Source organism: Humulus lupulus, chromosome 3 (genome assembly GCF_963169125.1).
Source record: "Humulus lupulus chromosome 3, drHumLupu1.1, whole genome shotgun sequence".
Taxonomy (NCBI): Eukaryota; Viridiplantae; Streptophyta; class Magnoliopsida; order Rosales; family Cannabaceae; genus Humulus; species Humulus lupulus.
Window position 1 is genome coordinate 244,393,929 of NC_084795.1, and position 21,335 is coordinate 244,415,263.

General features: G+C 36.6%; 3 protein-coding genes across 9 annotated transcripts; 1 reads left to right on the forward strand and 2 right to left on the reverse strand.

Annotated features, from left to right (window-relative positions):
* Positions 1 to 5,230: 5,230 nt before the first annotated feature.
* On the reverse strand, positions 5,231 to 6,492 carry LOC133821588 (aldehyde oxidase 4-like). Its single transcript, XM_062253789.1, has 2 exons — positions 6,151 to 6,492; positions 5,231 to 5,657 (listed from the first exon to the last, which is right to left on the reverse strand). Exons 1-2 carry the CDS (start codon positions 6,296 to 6,298, stop codon positions 5,455 to 5,457), a joined length of 351 nt encoding a protein of 116 aa, XP_062109773.1. The 5' UTR covers positions 6,299 to 6,492; the 3' UTR covers positions 5,231 to 5,454.
* A 381-nt stretch (positions 6,493 to 6,873) lies between these two features.
* Positions 6,874 to 8,909, forward strand: LOC133823533 (arginine-specific demethylase JMJ22). The gene is made up of 2 exons (XM_062256363.1): positions 6,874 to 8,266; positions 8,551 to 8,909. The coding sequence occupies exons 1-2, from the start codon at positions 6,972 to 6,974 to the stop codon at positions 8,789 to 8,791; spliced, it is 1,536 nt and encodes a 511-aa protein (XP_062112347.1). The 5' UTR covers positions 6,874 to 6,971; the 3' UTR covers positions 8,792 to 8,909.
* A 336-nt stretch (positions 8,910 to 9,245) lies between these two features.
* Positions 9,246 to 15,683, reverse strand: LOC133823532 (uncharacterized). Of its 7 annotated transcripts, none has more exons than XM_062256357.1 (15): positions 15,422 to 15,683; positions 13,938 to 14,090; positions 13,762 to 13,835; positions 13,556 to 13,685; positions 13,336 to 13,421; positions 13,093 to 13,243; positions 12,820 to 13,010; positions 12,044 to 12,252; positions 11,868 to 11,966; positions 11,392 to 11,513; positions 11,008 to 11,109; positions 10,718 to 10,827; positions 10,493 to 10,580; positions 10,034 to 10,230; positions 9,246 to 9,756 (listed from the first exon to the last, which is right to left on the reverse strand). In XM_062256357.1, exons 2-15 carry the CDS (start codon positions 14,046 to 14,048, stop codon positions 9,540 to 9,542), a joined length of 1,887 nt encoding a protein of 628 aa, XP_062112341.1. In that variant the 5' UTR covers positions 14,049 to 14,090; positions 15,422 to 15,683; the 3' UTR covers positions 9,246 to 9,539. The 7 variants fall into 7 exon arrangements, with proteins under 7 accessions (XP_062112341.1, XP_062112345.1, XP_062112344.1 ...); XM_062256361.1 differs by lacking the exon at positions 15,422 to 15,683 and adding an exon at positions 14,680 to 14,946 and having other exon boundaries at positions 12,044 to 12,168; XM_062256360.1 differs by lacking the exon at positions 15,422 to 15,683 and adding an exon at positions 14,685 to 14,941 and having other exon boundaries at positions 13,938 to 14,082.
* Positions 15,684 to 21,335: the final 5,652 nt, after the last annotated feature.

Here is a 21,335-nt window from a genome sequence, read left to right on the forward strand (position 1 = left end):
GTCAAGAAGCTTCTAATCTTTCCTAGGATCGCTATGCCTCGATCCTCGCTTGATTCCGACACTTAGAACTCGAGATTTCTTCGAAAATGCTTCGAACGGTAAAATGAAATAAATGGAGGAGAACGAGAGGTTTTCTAACGTACGGTTCTATCTGACAAGCTACTTCAAGCTTAAGTAACCTCAAATAAAACCTAGTGCTCAAGGTTCCAAAAACACTCCCGGGGGCATTATAGTCAAAACTTCCAGAATTTCCTCCTGATCTCAATAACTCTCAATTTATCATCAAATAACATTCTCATTACTCAATATCCCAATAAAAGACTCCATTATGACAAAACCGCTAATTTGAAATATAAGACCGTCTCATGCCGAATAGCTCGAATATATCTCCATAATAATGGGATCTCATCCATAACTCACAATATGCACCAAAATACACAAATATGCCCTCAATGGGCCAAATTACCAAAACACCATAATAATCAAATGTGGACCCACATGCATGCATATAACATTATATTATAATATAATTCACATAACCATGCATATATTCATTTAATAGCATAATTAAACAATTATGGCTCTCCCGGCCTACTAATCCAGTCATTAAACCGCATTAGGGATTTTGGGGCATTACAATTGTACACTCACGCTATTAAGCAATATACAAGGGCTTACTCCATTGTTGATCTGTGTTTATCCTTTCATAAGTTCTTATCTAAATATCTCCATACTTACCTTTGAGTTTTCCGATCTAATTTCGTTGACGAGATTTCACCGTCAACAATTCACTTCAGGGAATAATATTGAAAAGACATTAATTGCTTCTGGCAAGAAAAATTACATTTATGATAGCATGACCAATATATGGAATATCAATAATCTTTAAAATAATAATTCATTTTCTATCATTCTCTTCAAGGAATGATGTTTAAATGTATAACAAAATTAATATACATGTTAACTTCTTTATTGTACAATAAACAGACATCCAATTCAATATCAAAGGTAGTTACACCTGAATTAGTTTATCCTCTTCATATTTGTTTTTCAATCATGTTCATCATCATTTCATATTTTGATGTTTTGATGCAATTTTCTTAAAATTCTTTCGGGACTTAGAAAATCAGTCTCCAATTGCATCAATCATAATAAATTTCAATGTTCTTTAATTGTGTTCATAAATTTCATATAATTGACAATTATGAAATATTCACTTAAGGAAATTTTGCTAAAACATCACAACTCTTTAGCAATTATATTTATTTTTCACATATCAGATGAATATATATATAAATATATATATATTTCTTTAATATATCTCAATCAATTATAATGATGAATATCACTTTTATTTTGCATAATCTTCATGATATATGTATGTTGACGCGGTTCTTCGCCAACAAGTAATTAAGAAAAAAAGAGAAAGGGAGTAGTGCTTAGGTTGAACCGAAACAGATATATGATCTTAGGAAATGAAATGGTGACTCAAGACACATTTTTTAAGTGGTTCAAAGGTTAAAATCCTTCTACTCCACTAGTCAGTATTATTGCTGTATACTGGGTATTTGGTTACAGGGTTTTGAAGGAGTCCTTACGCCTGAGCTTCTTGAACGCTGAGAATGGCAGTCGGAAAGAAGAGGGTTTTTCTTCTGAGATGAAGAGAGAAGAAGGAGATAATTTCTGAGAAATTTCAAATGAAAGGGTGGCCCATGCGTAGGGTGGCCACCCCTTTTATATACGCAAAGGGTCACGTAAAAAGGGTCGTTGGATGGCCTTGATGTGGGATCCAAGGCCCTCCACTCGAAATACGAAACGACGGCTGGGCATAGGCTAGGCCATTAAATGCGGTTCTCGGAAGACATACCGTCACCAACCACGATGTTCCACGTATTAGGCGCCTGCGTAAAGGGTGGAATGTGAAGAGTTCGTGGGGAAGCCTAAAAGCCCATACTGTGGCCCCACACAACGTCGTGTACCACGAGCAGAGGCTTGGGGGGCAGATGTACGCCCTGATTTTCCCACGGGCTGATTAGCGAGCTGAGACACGGCCTAATCATGATTACTGTATGGATGTCCCCAGTACCGGAGCTGCCATCATAAGGTCCTATCTCTTTAGCTCGAGGTAACCTAAGGGTTCACCAAGATTGCTCAAGGACTGAAACTGGGCTCTAAGGACCGCAGGTCGAGGGAAGCATCCAGCTCGTTGTACGAGCTAGAGTTGGAGGCTGTGACCTTTTATAAAGTCAATCACGCAAGATAAACGTGCATATATCAGACATCACGTGTCTGATATACCCCTGACTTCTCGAACACGCAGCAGGAACGTGCGTATTCAGACACCCACAACTGGGTTAGGCCGTGCGGCCCATTATCCCCTTACTTATTGATTTGACCACACTTATGTGTCAGGTTTAGGAATTAATCATGAATGTCACAGAGTTGACAAGATAGGTAAGAAGGTCACAGGATGACCTTCTTACCAACTCTCAGGTGCCTTCTCCTATAAATATGGAGACCTTGGGAGTTAATAGGGGTTGGATTCTCAATTGTAAGAAATACCCTGTAACCAAATACCCAGTATACAGCAATAATACTGACTAGTGGAGTAGAAGGATTTTAACCTTTGAACCACTTAAAAAACGTGTCTTGAGTCACCATTTCATTTCCTAAGATCATATATCTGTTTCGGTTCAACCTAAGCACTAATCCTTTTCTCTTCTTTTCTTAATTACCTGTTGGCGAAGAACCGCGTCAACAATGTAAAATCTTATCAAGAATCTATAATATTTTTTTCAATATGTCATAGATATTGGACTTTACAATTTCTAATGTAAACATTATAAATAACTATAAAATAAACACTATAGAGAAATTAAGATCAAATATGTGAGATAATATTAACACATACATATAAATATAATCATATTTATGATAACAAGTCTTTAAACCATCTCATGCGTGCTATCACAATGGTAAAATAGCAATAGCAACTCATATATATACAAGTTTTATTATCAAAATATATAGTATAATAATGATATAAACATACTTTCGCAACAAAAGAATTTTACCTCAATGAAATATGATGACTAGAAACTTGATGATGACTTTTGATATCAACACATGATGATGGTTGAATATTGAATCATCAAGTTTAGATTCAACGAATGATTATGGCTAGGACCCATCATAATATTTTGAACCTACAAACAATGATAGTTAGATATTCATGTTGATAACGTGTTATAAAACTATTAAGAATACTAAAATATAAAATATAAAAAAAAATAGAGAGCGATGTAATGAAATAGTATAACTCTTGTATCTTATTTCAATAGGGATTGATCCTTATTTATACATATAAATATGATTTAGGAAAAAGTTATGACAAATTTAATGTTGATATTTAACTTTGATAACCTCTATTATTATAATATTTAGCCATGATGATTCTCGTAGACATCCACATATATATAATATTTATAAAAAAAAATCCATTTTCTCAGAATCTCATATCCTATTTATTCCCGAATAAAAACGGGTGAAAATTACATGTTATATGGGATTTTTAATAGATTGTGCAAAAATATAGCTTTTTTTCAAGAAAAGTTAATCTATGGCTTTTTTTTTTAATTTCACTTTTATGGGTTTAGTTTTCCATATTTTTATATAAAAGTTTGTTTATGCCATATTTCTACTCTTAATCAAGTTTTATTAATTTGGAAGGTGTTATCCCCAAAAATTGGAGATCGATGACGTGGCAATAGAGGTGACAAGTGGCAGTGCATGGTCCGCAAACGACACATTAATAGTCAATAAATATATTGGCTCCTCAGAGTTGTGATAAAGTGATCTGGCTTAGGAGTGACCAGGTAGACCAATGAAGAATTTTGACTGGCCAGTCAAGTGTCATGACCGACCAGGCATAACTTTGTCCGACCAGTCATATGATTGTCTGCCCAAGCATGACCTTGTCTGCCCAGTCATGACCATGTCCGACCAGTCATGACCATGTCCGACCAGTCATGACCTGTCTGCCCAGCCAAGTGCATGTCTGCCCAGTCAAGTGCATGTCTGCCCAGTCATGACCTGTCTGCCCAGTCAAGTGCCTGTCTGCCCAGCCAAGTGCATGTCTGCCCAGTCAAGTGCATGTCTGCCCAGTTAAGTGCGTGGCTACCCAGTGAAGGTTTGGCCGACTAGACTGAATGTGATATGGATCGACTAGATAGAGCAGGACTACGTCAAGATTCCCAGAAACAGCTTCAACAATAATCGGTCTTGGCATACGCAGGAATCTCTCAATTTATCCCACAAATTTAGTGTATTGTTATATTTTGAATATTATTGTAATTTTAATACAATGAGAATAATAAAATATCCCGATTATGGGGATACCATCTGTACGATCCCGAGCCTATAAATACAAGGCTAATGTCATCATAAAAGGGACTTTTGGAATTTTGAACTTTTGATCTGAATTTTCTAGAGAGTGAGAGAATTCTTGTATTCTTTAATCTACACTGAAGAAACTCAGTTGACTCAAGTTCATCTGATCTTGAGTGTAGATATATAATCATAACTCTAAGTGGATTAGGCAATTACCATTACATTAGGGCTGAACCACTATAAAATCATCTGTGTCGTTTATTTTCTCTTGAAGGTTTTATTGTTTTTGACGTTCTCACGTCGTTGGCCAAAAACGTGGTCAACAGAAGGGTATGTTTGTAATTTGATTATTTTTTTTAGATTATTTGATTTTTTTATATTAATTTTATATAACTATTTTTATATTAAATTTTTCCATGTTTGTTTTGCAAATTTTTTATTTTTTTTTAATATGAATTGTGTTTATTATTTTTTTATTTATTGTAAACTTTTTTTTTCTTTTTTTGTAGGTTGTACGTTTTTTTTTTTCAAAACCTGGGTAAGGTAACCAGTTACTTAATTGATTTTTCAAAGTAATGTAAAAAAAAAAAATCCTACAGCTAGCTTAAATAACATTTATCCAGAGGGATAACCAGTTACTTGTTTGATTTTTTTACATTTACGTAAAAAAAATAGTTTTAGAGGTTAAATAACATGCATCAGGAGGGGTAACCAGTTACAGTGAGATTAGTAACTTACTGCCATAAGTGGGGTAACCAGTTACCATAAGAGGGGTGACGAGTCACTCATATTAGAAATAAAAAGAAACATCACATTTGAAGGAAAAAAAAGAGTAAGTATGATTTGGTAACCTAGGTAACCAGTTACCATATAGAACCCAGAAATATACACACACATCAGAATGTGAAGGTAACCAGTTACCTCCTGAAATATACAAACAAATAACGTGAAGGTAACCAGTTACCACAGATCTGAAGACAGAAAAAAAATAGATCTGACCATGAACCAACCTCCTCCCTCGCCTCCAACCACCACCAGAAACCCCCATCCCCTGCGCGCAAAACCTTATCGCAAACCCAGCCATCCCCGTCGTTTTGCGCAGCTCCGAGCACCACAAATTGCACTGTTTCCAAGCCCATCAGATGTTGTAATTGAACACCCACTTATATTGTTTAAGAGAGTAAGACATGAACTCACAGTCATATCCTCAACTCTGTCATTTACTGGATCGTGCTTGGATAGCAGCATAGTACAAGCACCACAACCACCTGAAAACATAAAATTTTACAGGACGTCAATAGATATTACCAAATTTCCCAATAATTTTGTTCCTGCATACATCAATGTACCAAAAATTTACTCCTCTTCCTGATTCAAAAGATTTATTTAGAAAAGGGGTTTGCTATCTTAGGTTGACAAATTCCAAATCTATTCTTGTGTATTTTGCTCTTTTCTTCTCAACCAACAAAATACACAAGAATCTGGTTCAGAAAACATGGGAATTTCCCTTAACAAATTACTCCATCTCTATATGACTACTTGTTCTAATACAGCACATAAACAACAAATCCAACACAACTCGCGTACTGTGAGAAAGAGATAAAACCATTACAAGCCAACATTTAACAAAAAGAAAGAAAAAAAAACTGTGGAAAAAAGAAGAAGCCATTATCATATCTCGACTAAGTAAACTCTCAACTAACATACCTATTTACAAACATTAAGAGATTGATAAATAGAAGGAAAGATTTGAATGAAAACCTTCGCCACAACTAAGCTTAACACTCTTGAAACGAGTCCGAGTCTGCAAGAACTGAAGCAAAGTAGTTGATGGGTCAACAGGTGGAAGCTCGAACCTCTCGCCATCGAGCTTCCAACAACCTCCACTCCTTGTTTCTGTCACCACCATTGCAAGCTTCAGACAGAGGTTTTTTTTTCCAGTATGAATCTTACTCTCTCATTCTGAGCAAAAATATATAATAAAAAAATAATAAAAAAAATAAAGAAAGGAGAGGAAGAAAACAATGCTATTAATTGAATGAGACTGCCCATATTCAAAGATAGGATAGAGAATATGATCTAAAGATATCAATTACTTTTTATCTCAAAGGCATACCTAAACTCTCAATAATTCAAAGGCAGCCGAATGGAGGAGTGCCTGGGTTTCACGGAGGTGCGGCTAGGGTGTTCTTGGTAGGTGGTGAGAGTGGGTGGCCTGAGATGATGGTGGAGATGGTGAGGCAGCCGAGTGGAGGAGTTTTGGCTATGGTGGAGATGGTGAGGCGACTAGGGCAGAATGAAAGAGAAGATGTGGCTTGACTGATGGAGTTTTGGCTATATTAATTACCATAGTACTCCTCCTTTTGCTGATTTTTTTGATTAATTTTGATTTCTTATATGGGATTAGTTTCCCATAAACTAACTTTTTGTTAATTAAATTTTCCATATTTATTAAAAACTCCCTAAAAACGGAGTGTTTTGAAGCCCATGGCCCAAAATGAACCAGCGCTTAATCCCTGGGATGTAGCCTTTCTGTATGTCTCCCCTCGGACGGAGGCAGCTGTTGCGGTTGAACCTCCACCATGTTGAGCTACAGGAGCTTGTTATGGAAAAGGAAAAGGACCAAAACTAAAACCAAAAACCAAAACAAAAACGTGCTTAGGTGCAAGAATAATGGTATAAAGCAAACTCTCATTTCAGACAATTATCAACCAGAAGAAGAAGAAGAAAACGATGAAGGTTTCAGCCTCAAAACCTCTGCTACTTCACACTCTCATGGGGTTCAACCACTGGGAAATTTCTACCTCAACTCGTCTTCTGTCAACTCTAGAAACACAGGTTTGGGGAATCTCCAAACCCTAACAGATGAGCTTGTTATTGATATTCTAGGGCTATTAGGTGCTACCCATTTGGGGGTTTTAGCGACTGTGAGCAAATCTTTCTATGTATTCACTAACCATGAACCCCTTTGGAGGAACCTTGTGTTGGAAAATCTTAGTGGTGGGTTTATCTTTAATGGGTCGTGGAAGTTCGCTTACATTGCTACTTGTTATCCTTCTTTTGATGCCATGAATATCGGTTTATCGCGTCTGAGAGTGAGGGACTTTTATTCTGATTATCTCTTTCAGAGTTGGCTCTGTGCCAATCTTGAAATGAAACCCGAGTGGCTTGAAAGAGATAACATAATTCGGAAGAAGGGCATTTCGGTGGAAGAATTTGTGTCTAATTTTGAGGAACCGAATAAGCCTGTGCTATTAGAAGGGTGTTTAGATAACTGGGCTGCTCTTCAAAAATGGGATAGAGACTATTTGGTTAAGCTCTCTGGCGATTTACATTTTTCAGTAGGGCCTGTTGAGATGAAGCTTGAGAACTACTTTAGGTACTCAGATCAAGTGAGGGAAGAGAGGCCATTGTATTTATTCGACCCGAAATTTGCAGAAAAGGTTCCGAGATTGGGTTCGGAGTATGAAGTTCCAGTATATTTCCGGGAGGATTTGTTTGGTCTGTTGGGCAATGAGAGACCGGATTACAGATGGATTATAATTGGACCTGCGGGTTCTGGTTCATCATTCCACATTGATCCTAATTCAACATCAGCATGGAATGCAATGATAAAAGGGTCCAAGAAATGGGTTTTGTTTCCTCCTGACGTGACTCCACCAGGAGTGCATCCCAGCCCGGATGGTGCTGAGGTAGCATGCCCTGTTTCAATAATTGAGTGGTTTATGAATTTTTATGGTGCAACCAAAACTTGGAAAAGGAAACCCATAGAGTGTGTTTGTAAAGCTGGGGAGGTGATTTTTGTGCCTAATGGATGGTGGCATTTGGTGATCAACCTTGAGGAATCAATTGCCATTACCCAGAATTATGTCAGCAGGTATCTTTTCTTATGCAGTTTCAGAAGGACTATTTTTTTGTTTAGTTTATTTTGATTGTGTAAAGAGTTTAATGCTTTTTAATTTACTAGCTCCAGAACATTACAAGGATGGGTCCAAGATAATTCAAGCATTATTTATACCTGTTTCCCAATAGCTACAGGCTTAGAAGTCTAATCTTTATGATGATCTATCTTTTCATATGAGTTACTTTTCTATGTTGCAGCGATTTTAAACAAAAGACAAACAAAGATTTACCCTTGTTTTGTTTAATTTAATGTTGCAGGAGCAACTTGTTAAATGTGTTGGATTTTCTTCAGAGGCCAAATGCTAGTGAACTGGTTTCTGGGACAAAAGATAGGGTGAATTTGTATGAGAAGTTTAAGAATACTTTTGAGGCTTCCTTTCCCGGAACTATTGATCAGTTGATTAGGAAAGCAGAGGAGAAAATGGCTGAAGAGAAAAAGCCCTCCTTCTGGGATACTGTGACCGATTCAAAGGCAGGTGCTTTCAAGTTCTCACTCTAGGGTTAGTTCACCACAATAGACCAAGCAACCAGACAATTTTTGTATCTTTTCATATGAGTGCCATATGTGCTTTAAGAAGGTCAACAATTTCAACCAATTTTGACATTTTGATTTTTTTGACATTCCTGAAATTCAAATTACTTATCAGTGCTTATTTTATGTCTACATTTTCTTTCAATTGCTTCGTATGTTCATTTAGTGAATTTTGGAAGACATTGATCTAACATCTCTATTGTAAAATCGAAAATTAAAGCCATCATATGGGACAAGAAGCTTATGTGCCAAGAGAGCATTTCGATTGCAATGAAGTCCCATATTCGGATTGCCAATTTCCCTTATGGATACTATGGGGTAAACCTTGGAATTAAGGATGTATTCTATTAATCTATTTGAGAGGTACCCATTTTTTCTTTAAAAAGAAAAAAAAATGGTACTCGTTTCCAAGTGAAAAAAATGATGAAAAACAAAACTTGTTTATTATCCGATTTAGTTCAGGCTATTGTATTGTCAAATTTTCAACACAGCCTGCTATAACCCTCTATGAATGAGGTTCATACGGTAGCATTTAACAGCCAAAATCCAGGCGTAGTATCTGATAACCTCCCAAATCATTGGTCATATAAAACTTACGAAAAAAACTACATTATACATTAGCCAAAGTACAGATAAAAGCAGGTTCTAAATAATAAAATACAGCCACATAAAATTTAGGACGTACATTTAGTTGGTGAGTCTATTTAATCAGAAGTCATATCGGAGAAAGACTAGCTGTATAAGAACCGTTGGAGTACTTCAAGCCTTTTAAAAAACCGGAATGCAATTGAGGAGTAACTACGGCTTCTGGGATACCAAATGCATAACTGGCATCTTTCAGACCTTCACCTGCTGCAGCTTGTGTATCAGGTTTCTCACTAACTGCCTCTAGAGCAACATTCAAGCCAGTTGATGTAGGTTCTGTCGAAAAACTGAAAACCAATCAAATCAAATCAATGTACAATCTAATATATTTAAAAATAAAATTATTCTTAAAGACAATAACAAATTTTCTGCTCAACGTCAAATGGTTGTAAATGATTCTTGCAAATAACTAATCCCTAAGAATGGAGAACAGATTTAAAATCTATATGAATCAAAATAAGATGAACACAAGCTGGTGATGTAATAACTAAAAATGTGTCATGATTTAATATTAATATAAACAATGCAATCATATGAAATACAAAAATGATAAGTTTACCATACCTTGCATCAAAGCTTCTTCCTTCTGAACCCACGATGGCACATATGCTGCTAATAATCCATGGTGGGATATATGCATCCATAATTTCCACACTAGAGCGGAAACCAGAAGACAAGTGTTGCATGGATTCATCTTTCAAAGTAGAACCTTTGTCCGAGATCAAAACATGCTCTGCCCCTTTCAATTCCATGCATTTTATCTGGGCAAAGTAGATATGTGCATTATTCAAAAAAAAAAGAGTACACAATGGACAAATGCCACATAATAAATGGCAAGAAAATAAAATATTCAAGTGAAGAAACATCCTGCAATCTGCATAACTAAATATGCTATTAATAGGAAAAGATAACTGAAAAAGATATATCCCAAGAAAGAGCATTCTCCACACTAGGGCACAAAATAATGGTAAGTTTAAACAGGTCAATAAAATAAGAAATTAACAATGCACATATTACACCCACCTCAGGAGCAGAAAAGGCAGCATTCTGAAATGGCGCAGGCGAACACAGTAAAGGAACATCCATTCCTGCCAAGGCTGTCACGAAAGGTCTGAATAGAACAAAATTGCTGTTAGATTGGTTGATATAACTGAGGGAATTAGAAATAAGATCTCAATTTGATCTGATTACCCAGATTTATCAAAAAGGAAGTTGCACAGATACTAGAGAACTGCTACAGTTTCATACCTATAATTTAACAAGATATCATATAAACTATGTGTATCCTTGTTGCCATTGAAAACCAGCAAGGATTCTGAGGTATTATCAATATCAGATGGGGATCTCCGTCGTCGAGTCTGTGGGCAATTTTCAGATAGCACCAACACGTTAAGAGGTAGAAATATTTACAAAATTTACACCTCATAAATAACCCATTAAATAAACAACTGCTGAGACCCTGATTGACCTCTATGTCTATCAAACACAAATGAGAATGTACTGCAATTCGAACACACATACAAAAAAGAGATACCAACCTGGCCCAAATTATGCTTCTCAATCTCTGAGAGCTCAACAAGATCTTCAGTTGTGACTTGCTCTACTTTGGAGTGGCAAAGAGGCATAGAGAAACAAACATCCTAATAAAAACAATATAAATTTAAGATATAATGCAGGCATTGTTAAATACTCCGAAGATACAAAACAGTAAATAAATTCAAATCCAATTAAAATATTAATATAAGGAACTTCGCACATAAAAGAGTATATAATGTCTGCACAAGCATGCCTCAACTTTACAAGGAAGAAACAAAAAGGGGGCATATAAAGAATAGTAAGTTTCACACAAGAAATACCAATCAACAACTCCCATTGTACACAGTATTCTAAATTTAAAGAATAAGAAAAGAGACATGACTTACATGCTCTCTCAACAATGCTCGAAAGCTTCTTGTTGATTGGGATATATAAGCATTGCACAAGCGTTTAGTTCCCCCCAGGCCATCACAACCAGTAAACATCACCACAAAATGTGTCGTACAAACTAAAGATATTCAAATAAAAACAGCTGATCAATGTCAAGTCATGTTTAAGAAACACCAACCAGTTCAAGAAATTGGAAACACATGACTAAAGTTAGTCATTCTCTTTTAGGCATTAAATATTTGACCGCACAAAGAAAGACACTAAAACAATAATATGGCATACTACAACACTTGGCAAAGTTTTAAAATCCATTGTAGCTGATGGAGCAAGCAATGACTCATATAGTCTACCATCCAGAGCTATCTCAGTAACTGTTTGGTAGGAAAGCAAGATAATTGCAAAAGTAGTGCATCAAAACTCAATAACAAGAAATTAGAAAGCAAACAAGTTACTATACAATTAAAGATAGTACCATAAAAGATATTACAGATGCCACCCCGAAGCATGTAGTAAAGGCTCCGGAATGAGTCCTCCCAAGCTTGTTGTCGTCTTCTTAAAAAGTCAACTTCCACTGCCCAAGAAATTTTAAGGTAAGGAGAGAGTGGAGACTTCAAAGGCTATTATTGTTAAAGAAATTAGTTAACTCACCTCCCTCAGCTGCTGATGAGGTCAACACTGATATTAGAGAAGGTGGCAGGGTAGATTGTGGATAAACCCATGAATGAAATATTTTAGAACAGACTTGAGAAGTTGAGTTAAGCCTTGAATTGTTGCTGCTTTTATCATCAGAGCAATCAAAATAGGATCCAAAAGAGAGCCCACCAGTGTAGGCACAAGACATGAGTGATTTATGAATCCTAAAGAAAGCAAAATTGAATTGAGCAACAAGTAATGTAAAACTATAATTAAAAGGTAAAAAAGAAAGAAAAATATTAATTAAAATTCAATATTGGACATTAACATGTGCATGATTTCGAAATTTTTCTTTTGACAGTGGAGGAAGTAAAAAGATAAAAGACATCGTTCCATATTTGCTCTATAAACATTCGATGCATATGATTACATAATCATGATGCTATCTTTCTAGATTCTAGTTTCTAGTCAAAATTTTGAATATAAAAGTTAAGGCGCACAAAACAAAATTATCTGAAAACATTGGCAAATAGAATCAACAACACATGATTACATAATCATGATGCTACCTTTCTAGATTTAAATTGAAGTTCCAGGTAATCAGAGTACAATAAATTGAATGGAAATAGATATCTGAGGCTAGTTGAAGGACCATTTTCATGCATACAAGTGATTAAACACAGGAGAAATTATTTAGCCAAGTAAAACATGGCTCTAATATTAAGTTTTAGATCCAGTCTCCTAACATGAAAGCTGAAAATAATGTTGCTCACAGCTATAGATGTACTCACCACGATATAGCGGAAGAACATGACATCCGCATACTAGTTTTCAGAGTAAAATCCAAGGGCACTTTTTGGCCAAGTAAGCAGAATTTGTCTAAATTAGCCATTGTGTGATTGACAAATCTTTCAGAGGAAGAAGCAAATACTCCACTAATGCCCGAAGTTTCACGAGCAGCTAGTCCTTTTAACGCTTTGTTCTATAAAACATGTTAAATAGTTTTAGCAAGCAAACTGTATGTGTGTATTTGTGTGTCTGTGTGTGTGAGAGAGAGAACTTACCATATCAACAGTTGCAAATCCAGATGATTTGTCATCTCTAGATGAAAGTTCATTAACACTACGAAATGTACTTTGAGAACCTTTTTCAGTTGTTGACACTTGTACCTCATCATCTTTCGCAACTTCAGTAGTACCAACAGATTTTTCTGGACTACAACAGCCAAAAATACAGAACTAATAAAAATAAGGAGCATAGCATGTGCCTACTTATCATAATGATATACAAAGTACCGAAATGCATACCAAAAGGGCTCATGCCTTCTCTTAGCAGCCAGATTAGAGAGCAGAGAAAGATTCTTCAAGCTACTAGGGTGCTCCATCAAGACATCCTGCACAAATTACCAATAAATTTTGCATGAGATCAACAAGATTCATAGTGGACATTGAAATCAAATAAAACTTTTAAAAGAAAACAGATATATATGTATATTAATATGTATCAAATTTTACAAAATGTCCAAACCTTAGCATTTTCTTTTCCAGAAGCCGTTCTAAACCTAGATTTCTTTGCAGGATATAGTTCATCCAAACGAGTGTCAATGTATTTAGGGTTCCTTGACAGTTCCGGTTTCTTGAGGCTATTATTCCCCTCACTATAATCAAACAAAAGAAAACGAGTGAATTATTTATGGGTTGAAACTAGAGTTAGGAAAAGTAAGAAAAGCTTGCCTTGTAGAACCAAGCAAAGGAGCTGGAGATTCATCAATGATCTCTACCACATTAATCCGCTTCAACTGCTCCCCCTGTCATATAAATTGAAGTGATAAGACTACGAAACTGAATTCACATTTTAGTCTCAGTATAAGTCACCTCCTAAAAACAGGATTCTGAACTCAGTAACTTACCCTCAGTTCAGATGGTGTCTTTCTTTTAATCATCGGTGCACCCTTGATAGCTCCACGACCAATCTGGAGAGAAGTGGGTGGAAGAGAACTTGGGGGAGCAACTTTTGCCATACAGAACTATTGGCAGCAACTCTTTAATTAATCACTATGCCCCTAAAAAAGTTCAAACATCATTCAATTTGTACAAAAATTATGGAAAACTAGTCTTCTAATCAATATCATTCCCCAATTTCACCATCATATCGATAAAAAAACTATGACAGAATCAAGTTAGACTATAGTTCCCTCATGGGTTTTAAATTCCCACAGTACTATTTCGAAGTCCAAGTCTGGATAGAGAACAAAGAGAAATCCCACCCTAAGCAATGTAGCCGATAGCGAATGGAGAATATGAGAGAGAGGGAATGAGAGAGTTAACGTGTCTTGGATTTTCTATAAAACATAAGATCGAACTCCTAAAAATACAAAGAAAAAAAGTTCGACATTCGCAAAACTACTTGCTCACGAAACTTCGTTGAATTTTTATCAAACATCCTCTATTCAACTTCTCCATAAGTATCCCATAAAGTTGGTTCCATTACCGAAAAATGAATTAGCATCAGCAAATACACTACATTCACAATATCGCCTTTTACCCAATACAATATGAACCCTAAAACATAGATTGCGCTATTGAATGAATAAGATTGATTGCAATAAAACCCAGAGTAATTTCATAGTAGAAAGACTGAAAAAAAAATACCTTACGTCGATGGTGACGAAGATGAAAGACCGATATGCATTCGAAAACCCCAACAATTTCTGATCGAAATAGGGAATTTTCGAATCTATTTACCCAGTGGAGAGGGGCAAGGGTAAGGAGGGAGCCAGGTAGTAAAAGAAAAAGAGAGAAGGAGGGGAAAGATGGTGGGAAATGGTGAATTTGGGGTTTTATTTGAACAATTTGGAATTCCCTCCCTGTTACTAACGCCGTTAGTTTTCAGACGCTGAGCAACGTTTAATCTCATCCATTTCTTGAACTCTATGGATTTGTTTGGCGGGTAGTTTTGAAACATTTTTAAACCCTAATCGAACATTGATAATAAAAAAAACTAATTGTATTTTCCCTTAAAAAAAAAAAAAAACTAACTGCCTTTTCTTTTTCATTATTTTTAATATTTAGCCAAGTTTTAATTAATTTTAGCATATTTAGATACGAAAATACTTTTCTTTTTTTAAGTAGTACTAGGAGCAGTACGTAGTTGTAAAATGATCCAGATTTAACATTGTTGCCCTAGCACTAAGCATTGGGCGATTAGAGTTTCCATACATATATAGTAGTTGCCTTACAAGCTACAATTATGCTTTATCTAAAAATCAGAAAATTAAAACCAAGAGAATAATAGTGTATAGTATATAAACTAAATTCAGTGGATTAAATCCACGCATAGCATTAGGCAGAACACAACACAATACAGTACAAAGACAAAAAGATAGAGATGTACCGAGGTTTGAGAGTGCCCAAGAGCGAGGATGAGCGTCAGCATGGACGGAGCCAGCCATACTAGTCAAGGGGTGCCAGATTGCAAACAAAAATTAAAAGGGGCTAAAACATAAATTTGTAAAGAAATTAAAAAAAAAAACATAAATTAAAAAAAAAAATGAAAAAAAGGGGAGGCTCCGTCCGTAAGCATCAGTGGAGGGCTGGGAAGTGAGAATGGCTGGAGGTCAAGGCTGAGAAAGAGGATGAGTCGAAGAAAGTGAGCTGAAGGCAGAGGAGAGCTGGGAACGACAACACAGCAATTTTGAGGAGAAGCAAGTTCTATTTTGTTTGAAATTGTTAATAGACCTTTTAATTTTTTTTTTTTTTTTTTGGAATAGATTGGATTACTATTTAAATTCAAGTGGACAAATGATACAATTGGGAGAGGAATTTATTTTCCAAACAACAAAATTATTGCCTAACTAAATAGTATGTTTAATTAATTTATGGGCGGCAATATTAAATTTGTGACCAACATAAAAGAGAAATGTTATGGAAAATTATATAATTAATATGAGAAATGTAACCACCCGACTTAAAATCAATTAATTTACTAAATACTTCATATTTAAGAAAAATAATATATACATTAATCTTAGTAAGAAAACAAATGTTTATTAAAACTCTTTGAAACAAACATGAATTAACACTTTTTTTACCGAACATGCAACTCAAAATATCGATATTTAAAATAAAAATACATGCATAAGTAGCAACATAAAACCAAAGTTTAAAAAAAATACATGGCTTAAGACTCAACATAAAACCAAAGTTTAAAGACTTTTAAAACAATGCATAAGTAGCAATCCCTTGAGCCCCAAGTCATCCAATCACAACATGCACACATCTAACCGAGTCTGCTCCAACTCATCGCCTCAACAAACTACGTTTTTGCTCTTCCCTGCAACACAGTGTACATGTGAGCTAACGTCCGGCAAGAAGAGCTATGTAAGACACAATCCCCAAAGCCCAAACATAAACATAAAACATACACTAGTTCAAATCATAACCTATACCATATACTACTCATAATCAATACCTTAACATACAAAGTTCTATATAACCAATCATATGGTATCGTAACATAATCATAGCATAATATATCATATCATAGCGTAAAATAATCATAACATATCTTAGGGTATCTGTTGGAAAACATTTCTCATGAGTGTACAGCGGAATGCGATTAATGGCCTAGTTAATTACAAAAAATTTATATATAAAACTATTTTATATATATGATTTATATAAATTAATCTAACAGAAGAAGATTTTGTAGGAACTTGGAATTTAAATCTAGATGCATGCTTCCAATTATTTTTCCAAAAACATAAAGAAACATAGAATAACATGACATACATATGAACATCAGATTCGTAAATTAACATAAACACAAAGATGTAGAAACTTACGAATACAAATCGAAACTGGAATAACTCATTTCTTCAATCTCTCTAACCCTTGATTCATTTATGTAGCAGAGTATTATCAAGATATTGAACCAGATCAGCAACACGGTCTTCTTCACCAAGCCTTTGATCAACCTAGAACTAGTGTGGACTGATTCTCAACACATGAGAAATAGATCTAGAAAAGAAGAAGAAAGAGAAAGTAGCCAAGAAAGGATTAGACTGTCTAGGTTTTCACTTACCCAATAAATCAACTGAGACTGACTACTAAAAATCCTAGATATCATATTCCTTATATAGGCAACTTAATGGGCTTTATTTAAATTTAAATTAATTAAAAATAATAAACAAAAATAAAAGCCTTGGACTCTCATGAATGGATTTGGGTCTAATCTCTTTGTTTTGAATTTAAATCTCAAATTTTCCTAAAATCAAAACTTTTTTATTTATTTATCTTTTAATTAATTAATTAAAACCTTATTCAAATTAACTAATTATAATTTGAAACTTGATTTAATATTATTTATTTATATTGACACAAATTTATCAATATTAATAAATTTGCCCAAAGATTCTCTTTTATTCTCTAGATCTCATAACTCTGTAAGATTTTCTAAAATTGACCTAGTCAATTTTAAAAATCCTAATTGATAATTAAATCAATTAATTGAGACATTCTAGATGATTTACTCAAAGGTGATACGAAGAGCATGGATCCATGAATACAAGCTATAATAAATTTCCGTGAGTTTATTTATTAAATAAATTATCTCACAATGTATTAAATAAATTATCTTACAATTTATTAATTCCTCACGACTCCACTATATATTCAGAATTGAACTCTTGAATTCATAAAACGTATTTTACAAACCACACATACGTTATCCATTGCTATAGCCATTACAGTCAGTCAATCCTCTATTGATGACTTATTAATGAGCTGGGTGCAAATTATTGTTTTACCCCTCATTTGTATTTTATTTTTAACTCCCACTAAGTCCCTTGTAAATGATAAATCAGTAAACTTAATCACAGATATGAGTGCTCAATCATTTACCCTTTTAGACTAAGATATTAAGGAAGTCATATTTTCACCTATCATACAGAAGCTATAGACTTCACATCTATGATTAATACTCTCACTCAATTACACTACTAAATCTCCAAAATGTAAGTATGGGCAAGACCATAGGGTAAGCTGGTAACAAACAAGTCAAAATATTATCACTTAGAATTAAGATCAACTTGACATATGGTCAACATTGTGACATTGACTAGATTCAATAACAACGATACTTATTTATCTATCAATAATCAATATCGGTCCTAGTCCAATGTACCCATATACATTTGATCTGATCTACTTGGTTAATGCCTTGGATAAGACATCACATCTTAAATGTGTAAGTAGATCATATCATAGATTACTAGATCAGTGAAAATCCAATACACTGGCTTAATCTTAGGACTCGTTCTTTTGAACATATAATTGCAAACATAATCCATTGTGACATAGTCACTATAATTGTAATTATTTATATGTTCAGGATTTTATAAATGTTTGTATTATTCCAATAATCATGTAATAAAACAAACAAACAACACGGTTGTTAAACTAAATGATTTCTACTACTTTTACAGACAATATAAAATAGTGTTACATGTCCGACATGATTTTATAAGGGCATAAAACCCAACAAACCCAAAATAACTGTTTCGTTCTTCGTACTCTCGCGTCATAGTTTTAGATCATCTTAGGTCGCCTACTAACTAGGTTGTTTTATCGTTAGGCGATTTGATGGCTCCTCAAAAGAAGAACGCTCTGAAGAAGAATGCCTCGAGCTCGTCCTCTCATCAGAAGAACAAGGGGAAGCAGGTCGCCCCCGAATCTCCCATCCCCCACTTTGTTCCGGTGGTGAAGAAGGATCTCGTGGTCGATCCCAACGCGTATTTCGAGGCTGAGCGTATCATCTCCAAGATCACAGCTCAGGGGAGAGTGAATAAGATTATGTTGAGCCACAACATAGAGGTCGGAGCTAGAACTCTCCTTGCTCGACCTGCGTTCGAAGGGGAAAGGAGATGTTCCCCTCTCCAAGACGACTACGCGGCTTGGAGTGATGAGCACCTGAAGGTTGGGGCCTTCCTTCCCCTGGACCAATAATTCACGGATTTCTTGAATTACGTGAAGCTGGCTCCATTCCAGCTGCCCCCAAACTGCTACAGGCTTATGGCGGGGTTGAAGTACTTATTTCTGGAGCACGAGTGGGAGGCCCCCACTCCGGCAAACATACTGTACTTCTTCTGCCTCAAAGCTAGCCCTGATCAAAGAGGGTGAGGTGACAGATTCTATTACCTCACACGGTTTCCCAACTCCGCCCCCGTCATCGAGCTTCCCAGTCATCCAAACGACTATAAAGATCTATTCTTTATGTCGAATGGCTTCAAGAACTATGAACACCGGTACTTCAACCGTCCTCGTAAGTCTTCTACTCTTATGAACTCAGGTCGTGAATTTTGTTCCTTTAAAACATTTCTTTTTTGTACATGTTTTAATTGATTTTGTTTCTTGTGCAACCATATTTGCGAGGATGGGAAAATTTGTGATCCTCGGGGGTCAATACGAAAAATTATCCAGACTTCTCCTTAGCGAAAAGGACTATCACCAGGTTGTGAACGATGCCACCATGTTGGCATGCAAGCTGATCAGAGAGGGGCATAATGCTTTGAGGACCCGGGCTCCACTCCCAACCATCCCCGAGCTTCCCGCTCCTCAAGAGGCCTTACTGGTTTATGAGGACAGCGAGGAGGAAGAGGCCAAGGTGCCTCTAGTGCGAAAAAGAAGGGCTCCCGAGGCTGTTCGGGAACTCGATCCAGATCGAGTTGCGTTAGGGGCAGCAGTCGGCCCCTCCAGCCAAGGTAACCCATACCCCTTTAGGGAATTAGATAAGGTTGTTACCGATTTTAGGTTAGTACGTTTTAATCTGAATCAGCTCATCAATCATCATCCTTCTGACCCAGATCTAAATGTAACCCTACTCCAGTGCGTAGACCACCTAGGGGCACAATCGTAGTTGACAACACCCTAAATTTTAGATCCACCATTTTTGAAGAATACGAGACAAACTGTAGATCTTGGCCTTCTCTACTCCTGGGTGCATTTTCCCCTAGATTCAAACAATATGACTCCAGCCCCGAGGAAGAACCTGATCCCCTTAGGATCCAAGAAGTATTAACTGTAGACTCCCCTTCTCCTCCATTAGTTCTAAGGCCGGAGGTCGCGCCTATCCCGGTCAAAACACCAAAGTTGGTGATAATAGACTCCTCCCCTAGCCTGAAGGGTAGGATCTTTGTTTTCTTTCTTTCTTTCTTTATGAATGCTTTTTGAAAAATTATTTTTGTGAACTAACTCTTTTTGTTCTTTTTAGGCGAAGAGATGGAACAACCAGGAGCTCCTGACCTCCGAACTGCTTTCCAGGCTAAGAAAGCTGACACGGGCCCCGTCGTGAAGAGGCTCAGGGTGGCGAAGAAGACCACCCCTGCAACGGGGACACTTCAAAGTCCTCTACCAAAAATAAGGACATGAGCTTGACTCGGGAGCCAGCTTCGGTGGCCAATGTCGTTGTTGGGCAGCTTCCGCCTCCCCCACCTCGATTCATGCCTCCTCCTCCCCAAGCCATTCAAGTTAAGGCCTCCACCGTCCGGATACCAGTAGATCCTTAGGACCTAGAGAAGATCCCTGAAGCCTTTTGGGGTATCATCTATAAGACTGCGAGCCATATGGTGGGGCACGCATACAAAGCCAACGTGAGGGACCTGAGGACCATCGAGGAACGCAGCCCAGAGAATGTTATGAAATTCGCCATGGGGATGAACCTCACTGTGAGTTCTCTTTCCTTAATTGGTGAATTTTTTTTTTACTTTGACTAGGTGTATATCTCTGACTTGTTTTGTTATTTTGTAGTCTGCCCAGGCTCAATACCGCAGCATAGCTCATGCTAGGGCCAGAAATGAGGAGCTCCAGGCCGAGCTGAACGCTGCCAAAACTGCCCTGACTCCTGCTCAAGAAGGTGAGCAGGCCTCCAAAGCTGCCTTGACAGCTGCTCAAAAGAATGAGCATGATGCCAAAGCTGCTCTCGCCTAGTCCCAAGAAAACGAGCAGGCTGCAAAGACTGCACTATTTGCCTCCCAAGCTCAAATTGCACAACTTCAGGTCGAGATTGATCAGGTCAAAGCAAAACTGCCCGATGCCGAAGTCACAGCCAAAGAAGAAAAGGCGGCATCATCATCGGCCATGGAGGAGATGTTGTACCATTGATGGGCCTTCAACCCGGATGGGAACTTCTTTTTCATGGAACCCGGGCTGTGGGATTCGTACCTTGCAAAATTCAAGGCTCGGCTCTTGCAAGAACCGTCAGAGACTGTTGATCCATCCGGAATGGTGGAGGGAGATGGCGAGGAGATCAC

Excerpts from the sequence above, each read along its gene's own strand:
- LOC133823532 (XM_062256357.1), bottom strand. The coding sequence starts at position 14,048 with ATGGCAAAAGTTGCTCCCCCAAGTTCTCTTCCACCCACTTCTCTCCAG. Across the intron at positions 10,581-10,717 it reads GATATCTTGTTAAATTATAG|ACCTTTCGTGACAGCCTTGG; the intron begins GTATGAAACTGT and ends TGTTCTATTCAG. Across the intron at positions 9,757-10,033 it reads GGAAGAAGCTTTGATGCAAG|TTTTTCGACAGAACCTACAT; the intron begins GTATGGTAAACT and ends ATTGGTTTTCAG.
- LOC133821588 (XM_062253789.1), bottom strand. The coding sequence starts at position 6,298 with ATGGTGGTGACAGAAACAAGGAGTGGAGGTTGTTGGAAGCTCGATGGC. Across the intron at positions 5,658-6,150 it reads TAAGCTTAGTTGTGGCGAAG|GTGGTTGTGGTGCTTGTACT; the intron begins GTTTTCATTCAA and ends TTATGTTTTCAG.
- LOC133823533 (XM_062256363.1), top strand. The coding sequence starts at position 6,972 with ATGTTGAGCTACAGGAGCTTGTTATGGAAAAGGAAAAGGACCAAAACT. Across the intron at positions 8,267-8,550 it reads ACCCAGAATTATGTCAGCAG|GAGCAACTTGTTAAATGTGT; the intron begins GTATCTTTTCTT and ends TTAATGTTGCAG.